At 53.9% G+C, this 26,694-nt stretch overlaps 1 protein-coding gene across 4 annotated transcripts in view; it reads left to right on the plus strand.

The window, feature by feature from the left end:
* BIN3 (bridging integrator 3) overlaps positions 1–26,694 on the plus strand; it is a 46,699-nt gene that overhangs the window by 18,507 nt on the left and 1,498 nt on the right. For 2 of the 4 annotated variants that reach the window (XR_009503972.1, XM_059926896.1), the window contains exons 2-8: positions 5,748–5,796; positions 13,619–13,659; positions 14,024–14,085; positions 16,641–16,777; positions 17,649–17,689; positions 24,302–24,443; positions 24,655–24,789. Coding sequence is in view for 3 of the 4 variants with exons in the window: in XM_059926896.1 (XP_059782879.1) it covers positions 5,748–5,796; positions 13,619–13,659; positions 14,024–14,085; positions 16,641–16,777; positions 17,649–17,689; positions 24,302–24,443; positions 24,655–24,789 (607 nt within the window). In the remaining variant the exon portion in view is untranslated. Of the gene's footprint in view, positions 1–5,747; positions 5,797–12,667; positions 12,709–13,618; positions 13,660–14,023; positions 14,086–16,640; positions 16,778–17,648; positions 17,690–24,301; positions 24,444–24,654; positions 24,790–26,694 lie in introns of those variants that run through there. The other 2 variants (XM_059926898.1, XM_059926897.1) reach the window with 2 other exon arrangements.

Here is a 26,694-nt window from a genome sequence, read left to right on the forward strand (position 1 = left end):
TGCCTCCCAACAATAATACCAGTTTCTGATTGTCAGGAATTTGGGAGTGGCTCAGCTGGGGGTTTTGGCTTGGGAACTCCGCAGTCTCCTGAAGGTTTGGCTGAAGCTGAACAGTCTGCTGGCTGCCACATGCAGGAAGGAAAACAAACCATGTTCTGTTCCTAGTAGTGTACTTCACATTGCTCTAACCAGATCACAGTATACCTCTACTGAGAAGGCAGAGTTGCAAATGTGCCTTTGGGTAATAGGGGTGAAGACCCAAAAGAGGTGTGTGTTTTTGTTTAGTTAAATCTTCCTCTTCCAAGATAAAGAGTCAATAGCTAGGGCCTAAAACCTAATCATCACAGGGTGGTAATACACGCATTTTTATTTAGAGATGCAAAGGTACGTATCAAAAACAAAACAAAACCATCCACGTTAGAAGTGCTCATCACAGGGAATTGAGTTTAGGGGAGCCTAGAACCTCATGTTTTACTTAGCAGACATTGTTGCCTTGTTAAACTATGCACATGTATAACTTTGATAAGAGCAAAACTTAGATTAGTAGAAGGAAATCATAAAAGTAAAAAGTAGGTCTAGGTGAAATTTTTCTGTGTTGGAGTGGAAGAGACAGGTCTTTCTCAGTATGACACCACAAGAAGAAATCATAAAGGAAAAAGATTTGGGCAGTTTCACTTCATACTAATTAAAAGCCTCTGTACATTAAACACACGCATGTACAAAATGGGAAGGTAAACGTTAAGACAGGAAAAAAATCCTGGGGCTGGTGGTAAATGATTTCAATCCTTTAAAAAATGTAAACTGTTTCAGTCTGTCTCAGGGGCAATTTGGCAAGCGAATCAAGGCCTTGAACCTGCATGTATCCTTTGACCCAGCAATTCCAATACTAAGAATTTATCCTGGACTTCCCTGGTGGCACAGTGGTTAAGAATCTGTCTGCCAATGCAGGGGACATGGGTTCGAACCCTGGTCCAGGAAGATCCCACATGCCGTGAAGCAACTAAGCCCATGTGCCACAACTACTGAGCCTGTGCTCTAGAGCTTGCAAGCCACAACTACTGAAGCCCGCGCACCTAGAGTACATGCTCCACAACAAGAGAAGCCACCGCAATGAGAAGCCCACCCACTGCAATGAAGAGTAGCCCCCACCTGCCGCGACTAGAGAAAGCCCGCATGCAGCAACGAAGACCCAATGCAGCAATTAATTAATTAATTAATTAATTATTTTAAAAAAAAGAATTTATCCTATGTGACTAATCCTTGATGTACCCAAAGATTTAGCCGTTGGTTTTTGTTTATAATAGAAGAAAAACTTGAGGCAGTTGAAATGATACATAAGCCATGTGGGTTACAAAAAGAAAACTAGTGATACAGTTGATTAATGAAATACTAGGTAGCTCTTAAGAGGCTGATGAAAACTTGTGTATTGGCATATAAAAACACTCCTGATATATGTTTCCTTTATTTTTTAAAAGTTGTGTAAATATGCATATGCTGTACACACTGAAATTCAGGGTATTACTTTTTCTCTGGGATTTTATGTATTTGTATCTGTGTGTGTGTGTTTGTCCTTTGTGGTTTTCCAAGTTTTTGACACTGATCAGGTGTTATTTTTATAGTCAAGGAAAAAAACTTAAGGGATTTTTTTTCTTCAGTTTATTTGAGAGATATGGAAAGTACAAAAAAGAAAACAGTAATCATATTCTCACCACCCGGAATTAACTACTAACATTTGGCATATCTGCTTCAGGTTTTTTTCTTTCTGCAAATGTTTAAAGTATAATTAACACCAAAATATTAACCTTGGTTATCTTTTCAATATGAGACTGAGGGCTGTTTGGGGTTTTTTTCTTTTCCTTCTCTGTCTTTCTCTCTCCCTCTCTTCTCTCCCTTTTAAGCTTTCTGTACTTCTCCAGTTTTCTCTGTTGAGCATGTTTTACTTTTTAAAGAGATGAACTGTAATCAACTGTAAAAGGTAGAATATTTTAAAATGCCTAATAAAGGCGTAGACATTTTGAAGAAGGTAAGCAAGGTTTGGGACTCAGAGCAGCTTTGATGAAGCCAGGAGAAGGGAAAGGTTCCCTCTGGGTGGGGTGGCCATATGTCCCAGTTGCCCTGGGCAGTCCAAGTTTTATGCCTTTTGTCCTGATGAAATTATTAATGACATGTTGGCACTAAAAAATGGACCTCCCACTTTGGGACAGGAAGTTGTTTCTAAGGCGTCTAGATTTCGGGGATAAATGAACAGCCACTTGGCTGAATCAGAGTAGTTGTACTGGGTGAATGGGAAGGGAAACTAAAAGGCGGGGTGAGACCATATTATAGAGGCACAGTGACTGCTGGTTTAGGAAGTTCCTCGACCAGTTCTAGGGCTGGCTCAGGAAATGTACAGGGTAAGCCTGGAGCATCTCATAGTCCAGAAAACAAGGAAGTACTAAACAAAACACACACACGCACACACACTGATGTGGGTATGTCAGAAAGACAGGAGCCAGCTGAAGGAGCTCCCAGTGGCCAAAGCTGGAACAGTTTGAGCAACAAAATATAGTAGGATTGGATTATAATCCATATAAAATAAATATCGATGCATTTATACTGCTATAAGTGACTGAATAAATAGAGAACAGAAATCTCCCATACAGAATCCCAAATAACTTATGCCAATACTCTGCCCGCAAAAAGGTGGAGTATTACTCCTCATTTCTTAAGTGTGGGCTGTACCCAGTGGCTTCCTTCCAAAGGCGGGGGGGAGGGGAAGGGACCATATAGTGGAGAATCCTGGGAAAGACTGCTTCAGCCTCACATCAGCAGTAGGAAGTCGGGTTGATAGCTCAAACCCTCAGTATGATGTGGCAAGAATGGCACTTCACTCCTTCCCTCCAGAACCTGTAACGCCAGTCTAGTCGTGAGAAAAATAGCAGGCAAGCCCCCGTTGAGGGACATTTCTATAGAGTACCTGACCAGCACTCCTTAGAACTGTCAAGGTCATCAAAACCAGGGAAAGTCTGAGAAAATATCAAGAGGAGTCTGAGGAGACTTAATGACTAAATGGAATGCGGCGACCTGGCTGGGATCCTGGAACTTAAAGGGGACGTTAGGTGAAAACTAAGGGAATCTGAATAAAGTGTAGACTTTAATATTTCAGGATTGGTTTGCTAATTGTGACAAATATGCCATACGAATATAAGATGTTAATAATAAGGGAAACTGGGTGTGGGATATATGGAGTTAGGTACTGTCTTTACAATTGTTCTGTAGATCTAAAACTTTTCAAATCAAAAGTTACTTTTTTTTCTTTTTTTTTTTTTAAGGCATTCTTCAGGCAGGGAGATGGCTTTTGAAGAGGTGAGGTGAAAACTAATCAGAATCATATGATAAAGTTATAGGTGATTGTCAGTAGCTGCAGTGAGATTACAGAGGCCTGGTTCCTTCTACACAGTTCACACAGCCTCTCATTTGTGCAGAAGCACCCAGTTCAGCACCAGCCTCCTTCTCCTGATAACACGGTCCTCTTTCTTTTCCAGTCTTTTAACAATGAACCCTTTCTAAATTCCATAGTATTTTAAGATTAACTATTTTGACCAGATGATTTTTTTCCTAGTTCCTTCAAATACATATGACATATCTGTGTGAAAGAGTATTAAACTCTGAGTAGTAGAAAGAAAACTGGACAAGAAATCGCAACCCTGATTGTTTGTTCTGGGTCCTGTTGTTGAATGACCCTGGGCTAGTCACTGAACCCCTCCAGATCTGCTTCCTCATCTCCAAAATGAGAGGGTTGAACTGGAAACATTTCTATGGTAACTTGCAACTCTAAAAATACTGTGCTTCTAAATTAAGATTTAGAGAGAGGCTGTGGCACCACAAATAATGGAATCTAAGTTCCTAATTCCTTTGTAGCTAGTCTGGAGTACTAGACGCCACGTTGGAATCACTTTGAAGACGGCTCTGAGGATTCTTCAGAATGCTCGTCCTGCTCGCCACGTTCTCGGAATGGAGATTCAGTTTAGAATTCAAGTTTTAGATAAGCTGAAAGGGCTACCTAGTCCAGCTGCTTTGTTTTATAGTTTGTTTAAGAAACTAGTCAGAGGTGGAGACCAGGGTTTCTGATTCCTGGTCCAGAGCTTTTTATACGGCAACATGCTTCACACAGAGCCCGATCAGTCTTTTCGCAATGCCACCAGGACCTCGTTTGCACTGTCACCAAAATGGTCCTTGCGGGCAGTTGCTCACTGTCCAAAACCATTGTGTCAGTCAACTCGAGTCCCTGATTTGGGCAAAAGTAACTGGGGGGAGGGGGAGAGGACTAAGGCTCTCCTCTCCCCTTAACCTTTCTTCTTCAGGTCTGAGAGAGGGAAATAGCAATTTCATTTTTTCTTTCCTTTTCAATTCCATAGCTTACCTTCCCCTGGTAATTACATAGCCAGAGATTATTTGTTTACAGAAGCCACGTGAATCAGCCGGCCCCCAAAGGGTTAACGCTCCCAAATTACGGGGCTGGGTTAACAATAAACAGGATGTCCTCCAGAAATTAAATTTAAACTGCTGTGACTCAGGCTGGCCCAGCCTCTCAACCAGATCGTTGTCTGGGGTTATTATCGGTGGTTAATTATACCATTGGGCTTAGCAGCAGTGTTGGTCAGTATGGGCCAAGAGAAGCCAGGCTCGGGGAGAGGGGGGTGTGGAGGGAGGGGCCTGGTGGAGGGGTGGGGGAAGCAGTGGGAGCGGGAGATTTGAATGGAAGGGACCACTGGTCCTGAGCACTGGAAGGAGAGCAGTGAGAGTGGGGTCCAACCTGCACCCTCAGGGCTCTCCCCTGAGCTGATCCCAGCCAGGGAGGCTTAACTCACGCCTACCTTGGTGGGAGAAGCCTGCGTTTCTGTAGCTGTTGGGATGCACTGTGGCTTCTTTAATTCTCAGAACTGTAGGATGGTAGAATTTTCAGCGCTTAGAGGAAGCTTCTAGATTACCCAGTTTAACCCTCTTGTTTCACGGAGTAGGAAATTAAGTCCCGGCGCCCGGCAGCCTGCTCCTCAGAGGTGGAGGCGGGGTTAGCGCTCAGGGTTTGACTCCTCGACCATGACCTTCCTTCCATTATGCCACGCCTTCTTCCATTTCCAAGTGGAGAACCTGAGGTGCAGGGCTTGCCAGCAAGTTCAAGGCAGACTTGAGCTGGATTCAGATTCTTCTCCAAGCTAGCTTTCTTTAGATGTTGTCAGTTCTCATGGGAAATAACCCAGCCTGACTGGTCCTCAGTGCCCCTACAATTTGTCATCTCTCCACAGCCCCACAAGAAGCCCTCCACAGTTTGTCTCTCTATAGAGAAGTAGGGAAGCACCTCCTGCAGATGATAGTGGGCTTTGTGGTGTTTTTTAAAGGCATGTTTTCAAGGATGATAGCTGTCCAGGTGAGCCTGCAACCTCTGACTTCGCAGCTCCTCAAGACACAAGGTTTGTAGTGACTGTTACTAGTACAGCATCTCGCCTTTCCTGCCTTCACCTTTGCAATGTATGTAAACATTGCAGAGAAAGATGCTCTGGGGCACCTCCATCTGATTCTGTGCACGGGGGACCGTTCTCCTGGAGCCCAGCTTGGTTGCTGATGGTCCTAGACCCGCAGGCACGTGGTACGAGTCCCGGGAGTGAGGCACTCCTTCCAGCGGGGAAGTGGCCATACCTCATCAAGTCTTTTCAGCCACATCCTTCCCCATTTCTCCTAACCTTCCTCTTTGACTCTTTGTCTTACAGGATTCCTTTTAAGATTGGGCAGCCCAAGAAACAGATTGTCCCCAAAACAGTGAGTAACCACTTCTTTCACTCCGAGACTCACGTGGCCTTTGTGTAGAACCGGAGCTTTGACTCAGTGCGTCGTGGGGCTGGGGAGGCAGAACCCAGGCCTTATTATTCCCAGGCGTGCTGCTCTAGAACCTCACACAGGCGGGGGCTTATAGGGCCCTCCTATCCTGGGACACTTTCCTCCCTCAGGGCAGCCTGGGCCCCTCCCCTTCCTTGGGCAGGTGGAAGAGGTGGGTTACAAAGTGAGGACAGACACCCTGCTTCTGAACAGCCCAGCACCGGGGTCTGGCATGACAGTCTGCACTTTCCTGGAAGGGTTCCTGAGACATAGGCTCCCGCCAAGGACACGTCCCACGCCTCTATCTCCCACCCCCTCAGGCTGCGTAAAAGGCCAGAAAGCCTCCCTGGGGTGTCCAGGTCCCCTTCTCTCTGCTGCTACATTCATTCTTAGCCAGGACCCGGAGCCACTCACTGGGAGGGCATGATTGAATCCTACCCCTTTGTAAGTTCACAGTTTTTATCTCTATTTTATCGCCACAATGGAAGAGGAGGAGAATCTAGATTCTCAGAAAATTAGAACTGTGGGACTTCCCTGACGGTCCAATGGTTAGGACTCCACTCTTTCCACCGCAGGGGGCCCAGGTTCGATCCCTTGTTGGGGAACTAAGATCCTGCAAGCCACGCAGTGTGGCCAAAAAAAAAAGAACTGGAAGCCCTTCGAGATCATCCAGTCCAACCTTCTGAGTTTCCCTGATGAGGAAACCAAGGCCCATGGAGTTGCTGTGACTTTCTAAGGTCATAAACCTAATTCTGACGGAGCTGGAATTAGAACTCAAGTTCGAGGCTCCGTTTCGTACACTTTCCATAGCTTCACGCGAGCTCACTCGGGCTGTGAAGATCTCCTGAGGTTTTGGAATTCTAGTCAAGAATGGCCTCTCCACAGGACTTCCCTGGTGGCGCAGGGGTTAAGAATCCACCTGCCACTGCAGGGGACACGGGTTCGAGCCGTGGTCCGGGAAGATCCCACATGCCGCAGAGCAACTAAGCCCAGGTGCCACAACAACTGAGCCTGCGCTCTAGAGCCCACGAGCCACAACTACTGAGCCCGAGTGCCACGACTACTGAGTCTGCGTGCCTAGAGCCCGTGCTCCGCAACAAGAGAGGTCACTGCAGTGAGAAGCCCACTCACTGCAACGAAGAGTAGCCCCCGCCTGCCGCAACTAGAGAAAGCCCATGTGCAGCAACGAAGACCCAACGCAGCCAAAAATTAATTAATTAATTAATTAATTAATTAATTAATTTGAAAAAAAAGAATGGCCTCTCCAACCCCTCACCCACCAATGTGGGTGAGGCTCTTGAGGGTTTAACGTGAGAGACTGTATCTGAAAGCTTAGCACTGTCAGCCTGCTGGAGGCCCTGGACTGTCATCCCAGCCGCTTATGAGACAGTTCTTGTCTTATAACCTTGGCCCTCCTTAGCTCCAGACTCTGAACTGGGTTTGGCGGGAGGGCAAGTGCAGCACGCATCTGAGCACTGGCTCTGTCTTTGGGAAGTCCAAAGTTAGGTCACTTAAAAGGAAATGGGTCCACGTTCAAAGGGCCCTCCCTTTTTTTCAAGCAAAGGCAGGCCAAGGACAGACTCAGAGTTTACCTCCCATGCAGAGGCTGACCAGCTGTGGAGGCTCTCAGCTGAAGCACGAAGAATCTGGGCGTGCTCCAGCCAGCTACAGGAAGTGGGAAGGTGTGGCTTTGAGTCTCCAGAGTTTAATCCAGGGCAGATCTGAAAGGGAAGTGGTTTCGAGAAGGGTCTTTTATTCCCAGCACTCACTACCAAAAAACAAACAAACAAACAAAAATTTCTCCTAACACCCCAACCTTGATGGAAATAGCCTTTGTTCTCCACGGAAAAGTATAGGGTAGCATGCAGTTTCTAGCTTCCTTGCCAGAATTTGTTGTTGGAAAGGTCTCTAGGTCTTTTACTCTGAGGGGTGGCCAGGACTCCCCGGAGGAAGGGCAGATGGACAATCTCAGTGCCTAGAGATGGGCCCGTGGCCTCCCTCTTCCCTTCCTGGCATCCGTCGTGTTTGGGATGGAATTGTAGCCCTCTAACACCTGGCATCAGCTCCTCCAGACAGACTGGGCATCAAGGAATGGTTAAGAAACTGGATTTGGAAGATTCCCTGCCTGGATTCCCATCCTAGCCCTGCCACGTGTTGTCCTTGACCTTTAGCAAGTTCCTTACCCTCCCTGAGCCCTCATTTTCTCCTTTGTGAAGTGAGGATGATACTAGCTCCTATGTCATTGATGTAAATATTATGCGTCTTACATGAGATAATGCATATGAAGCACTTAGCACAGTGCCTGGCACGTAGTGAGCCCTCAGTAAATATTAACTGCATTATGAGAAGATAGCTGATTTGACTCTTAATAAACCACCAAGGACCCAGCCTGTCCCAAGCAGCTGGATTCCCCAGTACAATGAAATGGTAGGCTGGGCCTTTGATCTCTCACGAGGAATAGAGTCCTTTGCTTCTTCAACTCCGCAGAGGCACTGAAGTCTATGTAGCAAGACCCTGCCTCTTCGGAGTCTCGCTACCCTCCCCGCCACAAGCCCCCTCCTGGCCCCCAAACAGGCCGAGGCTGTGCAGTTGTCTCAGCATCTCTGGCAGCTGCCCCCGAACATGGGTGACACACTCTACTTTTCCTGTCCAGGCACTCTTGGGGAGGGGAGCAGATGCGGCTGCCTGGGTTATTGGAAGTCGTGGCACCCCTGTCATGGGAAGAAAAGCTCTTGTTATCTTCAGGGAGTTTCAGGAGGTTTCTGGCTCAAGGCACCCAACCATCAGACACAAAGAAAGCATTGTGCGTTTGCCCTCCCCATTCTGCTGTGCCCAGGTTATTAACACAGATTCCAGTATTGTCAAGGCTTTGGCTGGAAGGCCGTGTTCTCTGCAGGGGCTGGCCACTGGGGCTGAAATGGAAGGACAGACACTCCCCCACTTCCCTGTCCTAACCTTCTGCTTAGCCCCCTCCCGCTGCCCCAGCTCATAAAGGAGCTGGAGCATCTTGGTACGGCAAAGAGAAGCTGCACCTCCCTCTGCAGCCGGGATGATGGAAGACCGCATATTGAAGCAAGGGTTTCCCTGGGTCTCGCACACACCTAGATTCCCAGCTAGGCAGGCGCTCTGGAAGGTCAAGGCAGATGGGAGTCCCGGCAGGTCGCGCCTTCACTTGAGAAGGGTTTTCATGTGCAAAGTGGAGGGACCCTTTGTAACAAACCAAAGGCAGGCCGCTCTCCACCCTGAGCCGCCCTGGAAGAGGAGCTTCTCAGAAGGCACAGGGCTCGCTCTGCCTCAGATCCGATCTGGCTCAGCTTAGCCCCGGGATTAGAGCCTGGCCCTGCCTGCTGGCCTCCCTCTTCCCTTCACCATGAGTGTGAGTGGGTGGGAACTCAGCCCACTATTCACTTAACAACCACCGAGCTCCTGCCATGTGGCAGCCTGACCTAGGCCCTGGGGACAAGCTGTGAGCAGCACGGCCCCTCCTGCCACCCTGAGCCTCCGAGAATGCAGGGGTTGCTGAGGCGGTCTCAGTGCTTGATCCTCCCTGCACTGACCTCGCCAGCCTGACCCAGCCCACCCTGACCTGCTGACAGTCGTGCACATGTGTTTACACTTGCATTGTTGACTGGGGTCCAGTTGCCTTTTTGGCAAAGGCATCAAGCATCCAAAGATGTTCAGATCTTTTGTATTTGGCTCCTTCCCTCTGCACGGATATACCTTGGAATGAGGCTCCAGTGTGTCCCTTGATCCCCTCAGCCGTTGTCTGAGGGCCTAGAATCCCGGTGCTGTGCCTCTCAGATCTTTCCCCTGGGGAGGAGAGAGACCTCAGGAGCAGTGAGCTATGGAAGCAACCCCAGCTGGCTACCGACAAAAGAGGTGAAGCGTTCTTGACCTTCTCTTAGGCTGTCAGATGGCCTTGAGCTGGGAGAGCAGAAGACTCAAGCTCCCACCCCGACACACTTCTCCGCTTCCAGCGTGAGACCCCGAGTTTCTCCTCAGCCAGTTGGAAACCTGCGGTCCTTCTCTGTGCAAGTCCCAGCAGTGGCAGCCCGGGAGACCAGGTGTTCCCTGACATCCCACACAGCACGCTGGGGATTGCGCAAGAGAGCGAGGGGAGCCTGGCCCTCGCCTCCCCTCTCGCCCACCCCCCCCCCCCCAGGGCACCTGCCCTCTGCTCTTGGTCTTCAGGAGAGCTGGACCCCGGCCAAGGCATCCTTAATTTCAACTTCATCTTTTCGGCAGAAAAAATACTTGTGCGACGTAAAGACTCAGCTCAGCTGTCACATCCTACAAAGTAAGAAAGGAGACGTGTCCAGCGGAGGGAGGCCCCTCTGTGGCCCCAGGCACAGGGCCCAGGCTTTACCCCACCTGCCAGCTGACCGAGTGCTCTGTGCCAGAGGGTCACAGACCGGTCTGCCTCCTCAGACTCCCGGTCCCCTCACCACCCCAGTGGAGGGGAGCAGGGAGACCCCGTGTGTAAGCCGGGCGCTGTGCTCTGTGCTCCACACATACTGCTCGTTAATCCTGCAAACAAGCCAGCGAGGCTGATGCTGGCCCACTGCCTCGTCAGCCACCTGAAATTCCCATGGGCTGAGACCAAGTGAAACTATCCCATTTTATTAGGAAAGAAACCGAGGCTCAAAATGTTGGAAATGTTTCTAAAGCTCCTCATCTAGTATCAGAGTTCATATCTTCTGTCCGCTCGCTCCCCTCCACCACCTTCCCCCGGGCGCTGTTGGAAAAAGGACTAGACTAACTTCAGTGCGGACTCCAAAGGGCAGGGCGAGGCCCATTTGCTCCAGAACAAATCTCCCATCCACCGTCGCACCAGCAGCTGTCCAGACCTTCAGCTAAGACTCTGATTCCTGTCCAGCTACAAATCCCCTGACTTAGGTAGCACTTTAAACTTTTATCAGGCACATGCACTTTAGCGGGAGTGAATTATGAATTTTTTCTTGAGAGAATCTTTTGGTGGGTCATACAAAAGGTGAGGATAAAAATGTTGGGTTCCCAGATGGAGAAAGAGTGGGTCTGTTGAAAAGAGAGGAAAAGACTGTAGGGCAGGAGGCTAGGGCACCAGTGATTGATTGATTGATTGATTTAGCTGCACCATATGGCTTTGGGATCTTAGTTCCCGGACCAGGGACTGAACCCGGGCCCTCGTCAGTGAGAATGCGGAGTCCTAACCACTGGACTGCCAGGGAATTCCCAGTATGAATTTTACTTCACAACTTTGTGGAAGGTCCCAGATGTTAGGATCATAATGTAAGGGGAAGACCATGTGTTTCTGCTTCTAAGTTTTACAGTTCAAATGAGGAAGGCGAGCCATCTCCATGCAAGAGAGCCCCGTTGTCAAGCCCTGAGGTCGGATGCTAAGTAGGGCCTCTGCGTCAGGCCTCACTGGGCCCTTCCTTGCCCTCCATGGGGCTCCCCACAGCCCCCTGTCACGTGTTTGTTCTTTTGATCTCCCGACCAGGGCCTGTGTCTGTTTTGGTTTTTTTAAAATTATTTATTTTTGGCTGTGTTGGGTCTTCATTGCTGCGCGCAGGCTTTCTCTAGTTGCGGCAAGCGGGGGCTACTCTTCGTCGTGGCGCGTGGGCTTCTCATTGTGGTGGCTTCCCTTGTGTTGTGGAGCACGGGCTCTAGGTGCACAGGCTTCAGTAGGTGTGGCACATGGGCTCAGTAGTTGTGGCTCGCGGGCTCTAGAGCACAGGCTCAGTAGTTGTGGCGCACGGGCTTAGTTGCTTCGAGGCACCTGGGATCTTCCCGGACCAGGGCTCAAACCTGTGTCCCCTGCATTGGTAGGCGGACTCGCAACCACTGTGCCACCAGGGAAGCCCCCATGTCTGTTTTATTCACCAGTGTATCCCTGGCACCTGGCAGAATGCATTACACTTAATCGGTGCTCAATAAATGTTTGTGGGATTAATGAATGCAGTTTAAAAAAAAAAAAAAAAGGCCTGGATTAAGAGTCTGAATTCTAGCCCTGCTTTGCCACACACTAGCTCTGTGTCCTGATGTAAATCACTTCCTCCCTCTGGGTGGCATTCTCATTTATTTCGTGAAATAATTGGCCTGAATAATGTTCTGCCAGTCTACGACTGTCAAATTTACCTTAATCCAAACCTGGAGCACGAGGCCAGTGGGGTTTTTTTTTTGTTTTTTTGTTTTTTTGTTTTTTTTAATTTTTTTTTTTTTTAACTTATTTATTATTTATTTATTATTTATTTTTGGCTGTGTTGGGTCTTCGTTTCTGTGCGAGGGCTTTCTCTAGTTGTGGCAAGCGGGGGCCACTCTTCATCGCGGTGCGCAGGCCTCTCACTATCGCGGCCTCTCCTGTTGTGGAGCACAGGCTCCAGACGCGCAGGCTCAGTAGTTGTGGCTCACGGGCCTAGTTGCTCCGCGGCATGTGGGATCTTCCCAGACCAGGGCTCGAACCCGTGTCCCCCTCATTGGCAGGCAGATTCTCAACCACTGCGCCACCAGGGAAGCCCTTCAGTGGGGTTTTAGAAGACTCCTGGTGAGGCGCAGCGGGGCTTTGGTGATCACTGCAGATTCACACTCCTTCACCTGCAGCCTGTGATAGTCAGGATTTACTGCTCTGCCTGGCGGGAGTCTCGGGGCAGCCGCCAGGAAGGTGCTCTCATAGGTCATGGCTTTCGTTCATCAGCCAGAGCTTTTCCCCCTTAGGTAGAATGACGGTAAAGGGCACAGGCCTGGGAGCCAGGCCGCCTGGCCCGTGTTCAGACCCCAGGCCAGCCGCTTACTGGTGGTGTGACCTTGCTCAGGTGACTCCCCCTCTGTCCCAGTGACCTCAGTGCGGTGAAGGCCGTCAGTGCACCTGCCTGCCAGGTGAGTGATGGAGGAGAAACCGGTCATGGGAGCGTGTGGTGCCTCAACGAGCCATGCAGGGAGCTGCTCGGCCTCCTTGGAAGAGGACAAAGCAGAGGCGGGGGCTCCGTCCTCCTATCGGCCCTCAGACATCAGGACTCCACAGACCACTCTCCTGAGACCGTTGCCTGGGCCCCACTTTACAGATGGGGAGATTCAGGCTCTAGAAGTGCAAATGACTTTCCTGACTTCACCTGCCTTGTAGGCCGAAGAACTGGGGTCAGGGCGCACACCCACTCGGTCTAAATATCAGGGAAATCTGATAACTCATCCAGAATTTAGAGAGCCTTGCCTGAGTCGATAATAATATCTGTGATGGCTGCATCCCAGCGCACAGAGCGGGGCTACCTGGTCTTTCTTGATCCACCCTGAACGTAGCAGGTTCTGGACCTGTGAGGAAACCAGGACCGGGAGGGGAGGTGACCCGTTCCAGCCCCAGAGCTGCTGAGCGGCAGGGACAGGACCGGACTCCAACCCGCCCGCTTTCCTCCGTGCCCTGCCTCTTCCCCGATGATGAGTTTCCATCACACTCTGAGCCCCTTACCCAGACCCCGCAGGGGAGGGGAGGGGAGGGAGCACAGCCCAGCCTCGCTCCCTGCGGTGGAAGAACAGAGCCAGACGGGATCTGCTGGTACCTGCCTGGCTGGCCCTTTCTGGGAGGGGCGTCCTTTGACCTAAATGAAACACTTAATTAATTTGGGAACACAGGGCTTCTGTGTCATGAACGGTGTGCTGGCCCCTGTGTGGAGTGGATGGTGGTGTTTTCTGCAGAAGGGGGAGCGGGGGGGGCGGGGAGGGAGTTTCGTAGGTGACAGGTTTTCTCCAGCCTGCCGTCATTCCTCCAGTGACTGAGTTATCGCTTCCCTTACAGGTGGAAAGAGACTTTGAAAGGGAGTATGGAAAACTCCAGCAGTGAGTGTCAACCCCCAGAAGGGAGGGCAGGGAGGGGGCTGCTCCGAGAAGGAAAAGAGCCCCCTTCCCCGGGCTGCCTCATCCGCTCACCCTGGGAGCCGAGGGCAGCTCAGCTCACCACCTGCCAGGAATTCTCCCCCGGGGTGGTGGCTCTGTGACAGTCGTGAACTCGTAGCCTTTGGGTGCCTCGCGCCAGCTCGCGGTGGCCCTTCAGTCAGTGGGGACATCCGCGCAGAGCAGGCCCTTCCTCCTCCTGGCAGGCGACCTGAGTGTCGCGTGGGGCTCGGCTCAGGGGGACGGGCAGAACGGGGGCAGAAGCAGGTGGGTGATGCCAGGTCCCCAGGCCCGTGCCCCTGCCTTGCAGGCTGGAGGAGCAGACCAAGCGGCTGCAGAAGGACATGAAGAAGAGCACGGACGCTGACCTGGGTAGGCGGCCCGCCCCCCGTGCCCGGCCTGGACGGGGGAGGGGCAGAGGTGGACGCCCTCCTCGCTCAGTCCCTTTTGGCTCAGAAGGAAGTGCCCTTAGTAGGCGCCCCGCAGATGTCCCTGAGAAACGGCTTGAGGTCACCCTTCACTTAGCAGATCACCACTCCCTGCATTCCCTGGGGCAGCAGCAGCCACCGCTGGCGGGTGGAGGGCAGCTCCCGTGGTCTGCGCCCCGGAGCCTCCCGCCACTGCTCCTCCAGAGGACGGCGGGGGCGGGGGGGGGGTTCTGTCCACAACCGCCCCTGCTTCTGACCCCGGCGTCTCCAGACTGTGTGTAGCGAGCCACGGGTCTGATTTTCAGTCTGTCCGTTATTTGTTTTGTGGTGAGTTCTGAGTTGCCTGGATTCCATCTTTCGTTGTGGCTCCCCGCTGTCTTCCTAGTAGGGAAATGCTGTGGCCTGTGCTTCTGTTCCTTCCTGCTTCTCCACACAGCTGCATTCTCAGAGCGTGAACGGAAGGGACAGAATGTCAGGGATCCGTGAACTGGAGTCTGGCTGTAGAGAGTGTAGGTTTTTAACAAGGAAATCAGGACAAACGGGTGACCCCTGGCACCTAGGATTTCTGGCCGCTGCTGTCCCGAGTCAGAAGTGGAGTCTGGGCAGCGGAAGCCCTCCTGAAACTGTGGTGCCCTCGCCCGTCCCAAAGCCTGCATCCCCCCGTCCAGGCCAGAGAGCCTCGCACACTGTTGGCTGGTGCATCAGAGTCAGTGAGGGCCCGCCGCAGTGTGGGTCGCCCGGCCCACCCCGAGACCCTCTGATTCATCAGGTCTGGGTGAGGCTTGGGGACCCCACTTTGAGAACCACTGCTCCACACAGTCGGGGGGGATCAAATTATACCTTTCCTGGTCTTGGAAACTCCTGAGCTGCTGCCTGGACAGGATCTCACATCCAAAGCTGTGGGTCCAAAGTAAGATCCAGTAGGCATGACCAGACCCTGCCAGGTCCTTGTCGACCCCTGCACTCCCAGGTTGTGTTAGGGCTCTAGAGACCCACGTGGGGTCCAAGACTCTTGGGCTCCCTAAGGTACGAAGCCCGCCAGCCTCCTGGTTTGTGCTGGTCTGACCATGCCCCTCCGCTGTCCCTGTAGAGGTAGAACAGGGATGTGAGCTGCCCTAGAGGAGAGTGGAGGCCACGGCGCCCTGCTCTGTTCACGCAGGCCGGTGATGTCTCGGGGTGGGGCTCCCGGACGAAGGGCCGCCCCGCAGACACTCGCCGTTCATTGACTTCAGATGGTTCTAGCAAAGAGACATCGGCGTGAAGATGTGGAGGCGTTAGGAAAGAAAAGGAAAATTGGGAAGGAAGTCTTCCCTCCCAACCCCTGACTTTTGGGGGGTTTTCCCTCAACTACTAAAAAAAAAAATTAGGGGAAGAAATTTTTCAAAAACATTTCCAGTTTTGTCCTTGTTTTCTATCTTTTAATTATGCAGTCTGTGACCGTTTCATAATCCAGTCAAATTACACGTGAGTTTGCTCCTAAGCCTACAAAGTCACTTTACTTTTTTTTAAGAGGGTTTTTCCCTCCGTTGCTTCAACATCTCTGGGAAGTTTACATTTCCAGTCTTCTCTTATATTTTGCCCTTTTGCTAGGGGACTGCAGCACACCCCCAGATTCAAGAGAAATCAAGGTATACAACACTTAGCAGTGTGCTCTGGTTTCATTGGCAGCATTTTTTTTTTCTTCACGGTTTATGCAATAATGGTCTTACAGTTAATAGCATCTTAAATTTAATGACATAAAATAATAAGAAATAGATCAAAAACACGTTTTCCCGTGAGCCCCTGAAACTGGTACAGACACTGTGGGGCACACAAGGCCCTTCTCCAGCCTTTCCTGCCCCTCTAGGATTTCGTTTGCTGGTAATGGAGGCCTGAAAACTCTCATGGGACCAAGAACTCCAAAGCTGCCAACAGGTTGCCTCGCCACACCAAATCCGGCCTAGTTTTGTCAATAAAGTTTTATTGGAACACACCCATTCTTTGGGTGTCATCTGTGGCAAAGCTGAGTTATTGAAAGCCTAAAATCTTGTCTCTAGCTGTACAGTAGGTTTGCCTCTCTGGTGTAGATACCATGTTACTCTTTCTGTGAGGGAGCCCCAAACCAAGCTTCACGTCCAAACCGCCTGGAGAATTTTTTTTTTTTTAATGCGTATTCCTGGATTCTAGGCTTACTGAAATAAATCTTTGGAGCTAGAAATAATGTATTCCTTACAGCTTCCCACCCAGATGATTCTGTTATAATCCAGAGTTTGGAAAATAAGTTATGGCAACAGGTAAATCTGCTCAAAAGAATTACCCAGAGCAGCATCAGAAATGCACATTACACCATAAGGACTGGTGTCTTGTGCCTCTGGGGTACTGTGTAGTTTATGGCCTGTGGCCATGGATATGGAGGTCGTCCGGGTGCAGGCCTCTGGCCCCAAGGACGACAGGGAGTCCTGAGGACAAGACCTTGAAGCCTGCCCTGTCATTGGTTCACTGAGCTTTGACTTCTTGCAGCCATGTCCAAATCCGCTGTGAAGATATCCTTGGACTTGCTCTCCAATCCCCTCTGCGAGCAAGACCAGGACTTTCTGAACATGGTGACAGCCCTGGACACGGCCATGAAGCGGATGGATGCCTTCAACCAGGAAAAGGTGACTGGGGTCTTGGTCTCCCCCTCCTCGAGGCTTCTGTCTGGGTGGAGCGCCGCATGGAGTCCTTATCGGTGCTTGGTCTCCTCTCTGGACACCTGCGTGTCCCAGCCCTGTGAGCTCTCGCCTGGCCGCCCTGCCCCCGCACCGGCTGCTTCCCGTGGCTCCCACGAGCTCACCTCACTCACGTGAGGCCACGAGGGAGACTCAGGCCAGCTCTGCCCACCCACGCCTGTAGCCCCTCAGACTTGCCCGCCCAGCCTCCTCACTGAGCAAGGCCATCGTCGGCTTCACAGGATGAGAACTGACCCGGGACAAGACCGGTGCTCCTTGTCACCCTTCAGGCTCCCTGGTTGTCATCTCTGCCTCGCTCCAGCGGCAGCTAGGGGTGTCTCCTCCCTGCCTGGGGCTCTCGGGGTACCCCTGTCCTGTCCCCTTTCTCTTCTCAGGAACTTGGAGCTTCCCCTTTGGGGAAGAGTCTGGCTTCCCCCCAGTTTTTGTTTGGTTTTTTTTTAATTTATTTTTGGCTGCGTCAGGTCTTCATTGCTGCTCGCGGGCTTTCTCTAGTTGTGGCGAGCGGGGGGCCACTCTTCGTTGCAGTGCACGGGCTTCTCATTGCGGTGGCTTCTCTTGTTGCGGAGCACGGGCTCTAGGCACGTGGGCCTCAGTAGTTGTGGCTTGCAAGCTCTAGTAGTTGTGGCACCTCAGTAGTTGTGGCACCTGGGCTTAGTTGCTCCGTGGCATGTGGGATCTTCCCGGACCAGGGCTCAAACCCGTGTCCCCTGCATTGGCAGGCAGATTCTTAACCCCTGCACCACCAGGGAAGCCCTGGCTTCCCCCCAATTTTGACGCCATCGGGTTTTTCTTTTGACAGGTGAACCAGATACAAAAGACTGTGATTGAACCCTTAAAAAAGTGAGTAAAGGTCATCGGGGGGACCACAGGCCTGAGGGCAGTTGCTGGAAAGGCAGGTCAACCAGCCACTTGGGGACCGAATATCATTTCTGGCAGCCTGTCCCGAGACTCACACGGGGTGGACAGGAGCCTCCAGGGGACACCGGCTCCCTGATCTGTGGCCCTGGCGTTGACCCTCCCGGTAGCTCCAGAGCACCCGCCTGGCCAGGCACGCTCAGTGGCGGCAGGGCCTGTCTGATCCTCCACAGTGGCCGGCCGGCGCTCCTGTGGTCATTCTGCCATTGTCCCTTTGTTCCTGACCGAGAACCAGTGGGACCAGGGCTTGTGGAGCTAAGCTAGCAGAGATCTTGGCCGGGCCTCCACGGAGATGAGTAAGGCCTTTCATCTCGCTCAGCCGGGTTGGGAGAAGCAGCTGCCTGCCACACTCGGCTTTTGAAGCCGAGGCGGGGGGGGCGGGGGGCGCAGGGGGGTGGCTGAGGGGGCCTCACACGGGGAAGGGCGCTGCAGCAGGGTCCCGCCTGGGAAGGTCCCCCGACTCATGACCTGCCAGGGTCAGAAATTCTTCTGTGAGACTCATCTTCTGTCCAGCAGGCTCTGGTCAGTGATCAGACAGGACTATTCCCCGGGTCCCCTAGGGGGGCGGCGCTGGGCGGGAGACAGGCAGGAACATTGCCTTGAAGCTCCCGAATCACTTCATCTTCCTCCCTGGCCTCTCCCAGCTCGGCTCCGGCCTAGAGAGGCTCCCGCTCCAGCCCAGCAGCTGCACTTTATTACCTCTTCCGTGGTGGTCCCTGGCAGTTGCCTCACCAGGACCTGGGTAATGAGGCTGTGCTAATTACCATGAGGCCTGGATCAGGGCCCGGAGGGCGATGAAGAGAGCAGGTTTTGATCCTCTGGCCCCTGGTGTTCAGGTTGTTGAGCTCTTGTTCCCTGTTCAGGTCCAAGGGGTGGGGTTAGGGAAAGCTCTTTCTAAGCTGGGCTGTCTGGAGGCTCAGCCGTGGAGGGCAGGCAGAACCTGGCCCGCAGGGATTTCTCCCCGCTCCTGCCCTGGGCCCCTGTCCCCAGCCCCTGCTCGGCCCCAGGTCGCAGGGTCATGTGAGGAGCAGGGTGCTGAGGAGGCCCGTAGCTCAGGAGGGAGGCGTCGGAAGGAGCTCCACTGCTTGTAGCTCTGTGACCCCTGTCTCCAGGCCTGAGGGTTCAGAGCTGGGTGGGCAGGACCCCGAGCCGAGCAGACCCTGCCCACGGGGGTCCCAGGGGCTGCCACGGAGGCTGCCGTGGACACCCACGGCCGGCTGAGCTAGGCAGGGGACCCCGGCCCAGAGAACTGGGGGACTGACTTCCGCCTTGATTTCACCACCACCGAGGCGGGCTTGAAATCTGATGCCTGGCTTCTGGAGCCAAATGGAGAGAAATCCCGGCTGCTTCCCGCCACTCCAGCCACCCACCACCTGCCAGGAAGGTGGGTGAGCGGCCGAGGGGATGGGCACCATCTCCGCGGCAGATCCGCTGACCTCTGCCCGAGCCCCCCGGGCCTGCCTGCCCCCCCGGCCGGCTTCTCTGCATCCCGTGGTCGACATGCGATCTCCCCCGGCCACATAAACCCAGCACTGCCTGTTGCCGCCTCTTGCCAGGAGAGAAGCTCCCAGGGACCCCAGCACCGGAAACAGGAAACTGCAGCTTTCCTGTCCTCTGATGAGGAACATTGCCACATGGCCACCCCACCGCCCCCGGCCTCCCCCCGGGGGGCTCGGCCTCTAATCCCCCAGTCTCTGGGCCGTGTTCACATGGTGGGATGGGGATGCTTTCAATTTCCCTTTCCTGGTGGGTGGAAGATCCCGGCTGTGTGGGCACAGATTGAGGAATGGCAGGCATTCCCCACCAGGGCCGGCTGCTCGCAGCCCACCTCCCAGCCAGCCTCCCTCCCTCCCCCTTTCCCTCCGCCTCTCGCTGCCTCTTCACCCCACGCTTACCCTGAGGAGCCAGCCATTTGCTGTGCCACCTTAGGGCAGGCAAGAAACGGGCCGAGCTTCAGGAGCGCCTGGGGTAGGCCCAGCCCTGTCCTCCCTTCTCTGCGATTCAAACTTTAGGAGCTTAGGATGTAGCGCAGAAGCCATGCGGCGTCCCCCGAGAAACGGACCAGAACGATAACGGCCGAGGCGGGGCAGTGCAGTGGAGTGGGGAGAACCCTGAACGGGCCAGGCCTGTGCCTCCAAGTCTCCTCTCCTTCTGCGGAAGCGGGAGCGGAGCTGAACTCTCGAAATGGCAGAGCCGGGCACTTCCCTGAGCGGAGAGGGAGGTATCGTGGGCTGGAGTGGCGCTGTATGTGGAGGGCAGAGTCCCTCCTGGGGTCCTGGCCCAGGGACTCCCATGTGCCCCTCACCACTAATTATCAGGGGGATGCCGGGCACTGAGCAGAGAGGCTCTGGGCCCGCAGCCTTGCTCCTTCATGGCAGCCCCATAAAAGTGCAGACTTGGTGCCCCAGGGAGAGCTGGATCACCCCATCCTTGTCAGGTCAAGCCAGCAGGTACCCTGTCGGGTCCCAGGGGCATGTCTGGGAGGGGCCCGGGCTCTGGGGACCAGCCTATGCTTGTCCTTGCCTCCCTGCAGCTTCCCTGCCCTGATGAGAAGGTAGGGGGAGCACTAAAACACCCCACACGAGGAGGGGTGTCTGCTGCCAGGAGCCCCTTTCCCCGAACAGCACCCTGGTGTTTATACCCTCCGGCACGTGGAACTGGCAGAGTTCTTCCTGTTACTTCTAAGTGGAAAACGAGGCGGTGTGGCCTCAGCGGGGCAGTGACCTGAGCCAGGGATTACAGAGTTCTGGTCCCCACCCCCCTTTTGTCAGCTACCTCTGATTACACTGCCTCATCTCCCCTGCCTGACCTTAGCTTCCCTGCTTTACTGTGAGAAGGGCGTGACACCTACCCCGGTGGTTCCGAGGCCCAGGGCCCAAGGAGTCACGTCCCTCGGCAGCGCGGACATGGAGCTGAGCCCTCCGCGGCCTCTGGGTTCAGCTGAGGGTGCTGTCTGCCGTGGGAGGTGGAAGTCAGCGTGCTGAAGAAAGTTTCCCTCGGGCCTCACAGAGCAGCCGCTTCCTCCCCCCAGAGGATACGTGGCCTTGCTTCCAGAAGGCTGAAGGTAGTGTCCTGTGGACACACCCGTCCCCTGAGGTTGCCTGGAAATCGGTCAGCCCTGGATCCATGCCTTCTCCCCCTCGGCTCAGGACCTGCCCTGGGGCTGGATTTCTGCATCCTCTGTAGGTCAGCCCGGTCCCAGCATGTGGTAGTCAGCCTTGCCGTTGTATCTGACCCTGGCCCTGGAGATAAAGCCCAGTGGACAACGGGGGGAAGAGGGTCAGGAGCACTGGTCCAAGTGCTGCCGGGGTCAGAGTATCGAGAGCTGCTTGACCACCCGCGGGCTGACACCCGTGCTGAGCTGTAGAACACCCCGCACGTTCCTTCCTTACTCGTGCTGCCCTCCTCCCCAGGACGGGATGGCGCCCCGGCAGAGGCGAGGAAACTCTGCCTGCCGCTCCCCGCCTGCCTCGTCCTTGTCCTGTCGCTGAGCCCACCCCCACCCAGCACCTCCCAGGCAGCCAGCAAGGGGGAGCGGAGGCCGGGGCGCCGGGGCCACCCGAGCCGCGGGTGTTGCGCACAAGAGAATGGGGGTGGCTGCCGGCGGCCCTCGTCCAGTTGGGGTGCAGGGGGAGGTGGCATGGCGGCTTCCCAGGCCCACGTGCACCTGCTCCCCTGAGCCACATGCCTCTCCGCCAGGAGGGAGAGGGGCTCACCCAGCATCTGAGACCCCGTCATAGCACTGCCTGAGGCAAAAGCAGTGAAGTGAGTCCGGCTCCCCCGGAGGGTCTCAGCCGTCCCAGGCGTGTTCAGCCCTACCCCAGGGGACCTTGTGTCTTGGGGGTGGCTGGTCCAGTTTGCAGAGCACCAAGTAGGCCTGCGTCTTCTGCCTGGCAGAGCAGTCATTCAGGTGTTGATTTGATTGCAGTGCACAGGGGCCTGCGACTGAGGCTTCAGAGAAGCATGGGTGGTCTGGCCCGCGTTAGCATCTCCAGCTACGTAGTGAGCCCATTACGGACACCCAGAAAGTGAGAAGAATCTGCTTTAGTGGCCTTTCTATCTGTTTCATTAAACTCTGCTGCCTGGGCCTATAGCTTTGTTTGGGGCATTATGCGTCAGTCAAGTTTCTATCCTCTGTTCTCTGGTAGAGGTGTTCATTACTCTTGTGTCACGTGGACTCTTGATTTATTTATTTATTTATTTATTTATTTATTTATTTATTTATTTATTTTTGGCTGTGTTGGGTCTTTGTTTCTGTGCGAGGACTTTCTCCAGTTGCGGTGAGCGGAGGCCACTCTTCATGGCGGTGCGCGGGCCTCTCACTGTCGCGGCCTCTCCCGTTGCGGAGCACAGGCTCCAGACGCATAGGCTCAGTAGTTGTGGCTCACGGGCTTAGTTGCTCCGTGGCATGTGGGATCTTCCCAGACCAGGGCTTGAACCCGTGTCCCCTGCATTAGCAGGCAGATTCTCAACCACTGCGCCACCAGGGAAGCCCCTGGACTCTTGATTTGTTGAGGCTTTTTCCTGCCCCATCTTTCATCTTCTCTGAGTTGCTCTGGGAAGAACCGACTCTGCTCCTGGTCCTGGGTCTCCCTCTGTGTGCTTCGCAACCCCCCCGAATAACCACTGCGCCGTCACCTCGGCTTGAGGCCGGAGCTCCACCGGCCACTCGGGCTCCCAGCTGCGAGGTAGATGCTCCAGCCCCTTGGGCTTTGTGTTCAAGGAGGCTGCCCCATCTTCTGTCCAGTTCCAGAAAACCTGCTTGCAGGCCGGCCTGGCCTCCTCCCACACTCGTTAGTCAAGGAGAATGCAGCATTCCTGCCTGGGATGCGGTCCTGCCCTGGGTCCACCCCAAGACTGTGTTGCCCTTCCCAGTCAAAGAGGATCCTAGTCACAAAGGTTATGCCCACGGTGCCAGGAATGCCAGAGCCTCTGCCGCTGCTCTTTCTGAACAGCCACCCTAGCATTGCCCTGTGGTTCTTTTAGTCCTGGTGGGGCAGGAAGAGCTCCTCCCGTCGTTTTCCTCAAACATTTGGTTTGACGGTTTGGCGGTTTCAACAGTAGAACGTGAGGATTCCTGTTTTTCCGGCAGAGTTGGTAGAAAAGGCTGGGAGTAGCTTGTCGTCATTTTATTGGAGTATAGTCGATTTACAAGGTTGTCTTAGTTTCGGGTGTACAGCAAAGTGATTCCGTTTTTTATATATAGTTACAGATATATATACACATGTATATACATGTATATATATGTATATATACAGGTGTGTATATATATGTATATATACAGGTGTGTATACATGCGTATGTATATGTGTATGTATATATATATGTATTCTTCTTCAGATTCTTTTCTGTTATAGGTGATTATAAGATATTGAATATAGTTCCCTGGGCTATATAGTAGGACCTTGTTGCTCATCTGTTTTATATATAGCAGTGTGTATCTGTTAATCCCAAACTCCTAATTTATCATTCATCCCTCCCCCCCTCTTTTCCCCTTTGGTGACCGCAAGTTTGTTTTCTATGTCTGTGAGTCTGTTTCTGTTTTGTAAATAAGTTCATTTGTGTCATATTTTAGATTCTACATATAAGTGATATCATATGATACTTGTCTTTCTATGTCTGGCTTACTTCACTTAGTATCATAATCTCCAGGTCCATCCATTCTTGCTGCAAATGGCATCACTTCACTCGTTTTTAATGGCTGAGTAATATGGGAGTAGGTTTCGGTTGCAGGTCTGTCACCTGCTGTTGGCAGCATGAGGTGGTAGGGAGGTGCCAGAGGGAGGGCTGGGACGCTGGAGTTATCTGCTGGACTGTCACTACCTAATTGTGACCTTGGACAAGTCGTGTCATCTCCCTGGTCTCAGTTTTTTCACTTTTTTAACGGAAGATGTTGGACAGAAGCTTGATCTCCCAGCTTTTCTGATACCAGCCCTCAGAGCGGCTGCCCTTGGCCTAGCTCCCGGAACACCCCCGGGTCCGGGCCCACTCCCAAGGGGTGCTGCCTCCATCTGCTCAAATTGCTTCCTGAGCTCTGTCCACCCCTGTTCCTTCGGGATTGTCCAGAGAGCTCTCCTGGCTCTGCTAGCTCATCTGTCTTTTGTTTCTTCTGAGATGCCTGATGCTAATTAATAGAACCTTAATCTTTTTGTACCAGGTCAAAAAATTTTAAAAAAGACTCCAAGGAGTCTTCAGCTCCTCCATGCTGTAGCACAGGTCTCTGAAATGTGGGGTGGGGGCTAAAGGGCAGTGGCAGCATCAGTGGCATCATGCATGCATGACCTGCTGAGTCTTACCCAGGTCAGCGGAGCCACCCTTACCCTGTCTTCCTTCCCCTGGCCTTACCCCAAGGCGACATTCTCAGCCTGTGCCCCACCAAGGCCAGGGCCCCGTCTATCTTGTTCACAACAAGATCCCCAAGATCTAGAACAGAGTCTGGCGCTTGGTAGGCGCTCGATACGTATTTCTGAATGAGGGCTGAGCTGCCAGCCTGCAGCTCCAGGAACAGGCCCGTCTCCAACCCGCTGCGTCCGACAGGTTTGGCAGTGTCTTCCCGAGCCTCAACATGGCGGTGAAACGGCGGGAGCAGGCCTTGCAGGACTACAGGAGGTTGCAGGCCAAGGTGGAGAAGTACGAGGAGAAGGAGAAGACAGGGCCGGTGCTGGCCAAACTCCACCAGGTACCGGGGAGAAGGGGCTGGGGCTGGACAGGGGGCCGCATGGTCCCACCAAGCAGGTTTCTCCTTCACCCAGGGGCCGAGACACCAGATGTCCTGAACCCCCGCCATACACACACACACACCACCTCCACCCCCACCCCGTCCCCCGTGCCCCAGTCAGGAAGCTGGATGAGCCAGCGAGAGCCGTGACACCTAGGGTCTTGCCCCTCAGGCCCGAGAAGAGCTTCGGCCCGTGCGGGATGACTTTGAGGCCAAGAACAAGCAGCTCCTGGATGAGATGCCGCGGTTCTACAGCAGCCGACTGGACTACTTCCAGCCCAGCTTTGAGTCCCTGATCCGCGCACAGGTGAGGCCGCTGCCAGCCCACAGGATGGCCCAACACTTCTCCCCTCGGGAGGCAGTCGCGGGCTTTGGAGGCCCACCTCATGCCAGCCCCGCCCTGCTCCCCACACCAGAAGCCGGGCTCAGCCACTCTCTGCCCCCAGCCCCGCCCCCGAGGGAGGAATGCTGGGCGCCCTGGTTGTGGGCTGGAATTCCTGTTTCTGTTCCTCCGCTGCTCTGGTTAATCCCAACTTTCGCACGAGGTCCCTTGTCGTCCAAGAGTTCTTTGCTGAAGTTCTCTCTCCACGAGCAGCAGGAGGAGACCAGGCCGCACCCCCAGCACCTCACCCTGATGGGCAGGTCAGGGACAGGGGCCACAGGTGAAGGCCTTTTTCCGAGGACCCTGCACCCCCTCCCCTCCCTAGTTAGTCGTTCTCTTTTGGTGGAAGACTAGGGGGTGTCTTGACTTTTAGCGACCCTTTGAGGGGTCCCTAAACCTCGGCGAGAGCCATGCTCAGGGCCCCCGCCTGGGTGCCAGGCCGTGGTGCATCTTCCAGCGGAAAGGCAGGCCCACTCGGCTTGGGCACGGGTGGACACGTGCACCGCGGAAGCACTGGGGCCGAGATCCCATGCCTCCTGCTACTCAGAGGTGTAGAGACAAAGTGTGGCTCCTGTCCTCCTTCCCCCTCCCCCATGTTCTTCAAGCCCTTAGCAGGGAGTATTCTCCCCATCTGTAAAAGAGGAGAGGTTGAGGTGCCAAAACCAAGAGGTCTTCTCCACGTGGGACACCCCCCCCCGCCCGCCCCCGCCAGGTGACTGCAGGTGCTCAGCATTCTGCCACCTTCCCCACCAGGTAACAAAGCTGAAGGCTCAACATGTCCCCGTCTGCCTCCAGCCCGCCTCGGCGCTGGGCCTGGGTGTCTGGCGCCCTCCAGTGGGCACTCTCGTTCTTGCAGAGTCCACAATCACAGATAGCCAGGAAAAGCGTGATTCTTGCCTCGAGCCTGCGTCTTCAGAGAACACCAAACCCCATGGGAATCATGGGATCAGGACACTTGGGATCAGGACCCCTGAGCAGGATTGATGTTGGAGCCGGGACTTGTTAGTGACCGTGTCCCCAGGGGCTCAGGGAAAGCGAGGCAGAGAGCTATGTGCATAGGGACGTGAAGGTTCCCACGCTTGCCCCCAGAGCACTGCCCCTGGAGGTGCGGGCTTCCTTCCAGCAGCTTCGCCCTGGGCCGGGGACGGTGTGTTTTAGGAGACCTGTGACTTCCCTGTCCTGTGCCGCTGCTCCCGGGCCCGCAGCCGCCTGCCCTGCCCCCCTCCACCCTGTTGCTCGCCGGAGACAGCTCCAGGCTGCCCAGGTTGCGAGCCAGGGATGCCCTGTAACCAGGCAGCAGGGTGGCGGAGGGCTGTTTACTGCCTCGTCAGCGCCAGCCTCCCCCTGCCGCGGCTGCTGCTGCCATTAGTCACTGGAGAAGTGAGCATTCCTAGTGACTCAGCCTGCGCGGTGCGGCTCAGGGCAGGGAGCTGGGGGGGGGGGGGGGCCATCCGCTCCCTCCCCCAGCACTAGCCGGGCCCGTCCCCTCAGGTGAAGACAGTGTTTGGAGACCTTGATTTAGCTCCCCCTCAGCCCAGCTGTGGGAGTGTGGAAGACATGGCCTGGCCTGGCCAATAACGGCACTCCAGGTTTCTAGAGAAGGAGAGTTCCTTCTCCCCAGAGACAACTCGGAGCTGGAGATGGTAACACTTAGGGGTGTTTGAGTGGTGTGGAACACTTTCTTGAAAGTACATGACTTCATTTGGTCGTGAGGTGGAGACTGAGGCAGAAATGGTCCCTGCCCTCCTCCCCTGGGCCTGCTCAGCCCTCAGCCATCTGAGGGCTGCCGATGGGTCCCCCCATTCCTCGGCCTGCCCCCGCCTCGTTTCT

Source organism: Balaenoptera ricei, chromosome 6 (genome assembly GCF_028023285.1).
Source record: "Balaenoptera ricei isolate mBalRic1 chromosome 6, mBalRic1.hap2, whole genome shotgun sequence".
Taxonomy (NCBI): domain Eukaryota; kingdom Metazoa; phylum Chordata; class Mammalia; order Artiodactyla; family Balaenopteridae; genus Balaenoptera; species Balaenoptera ricei.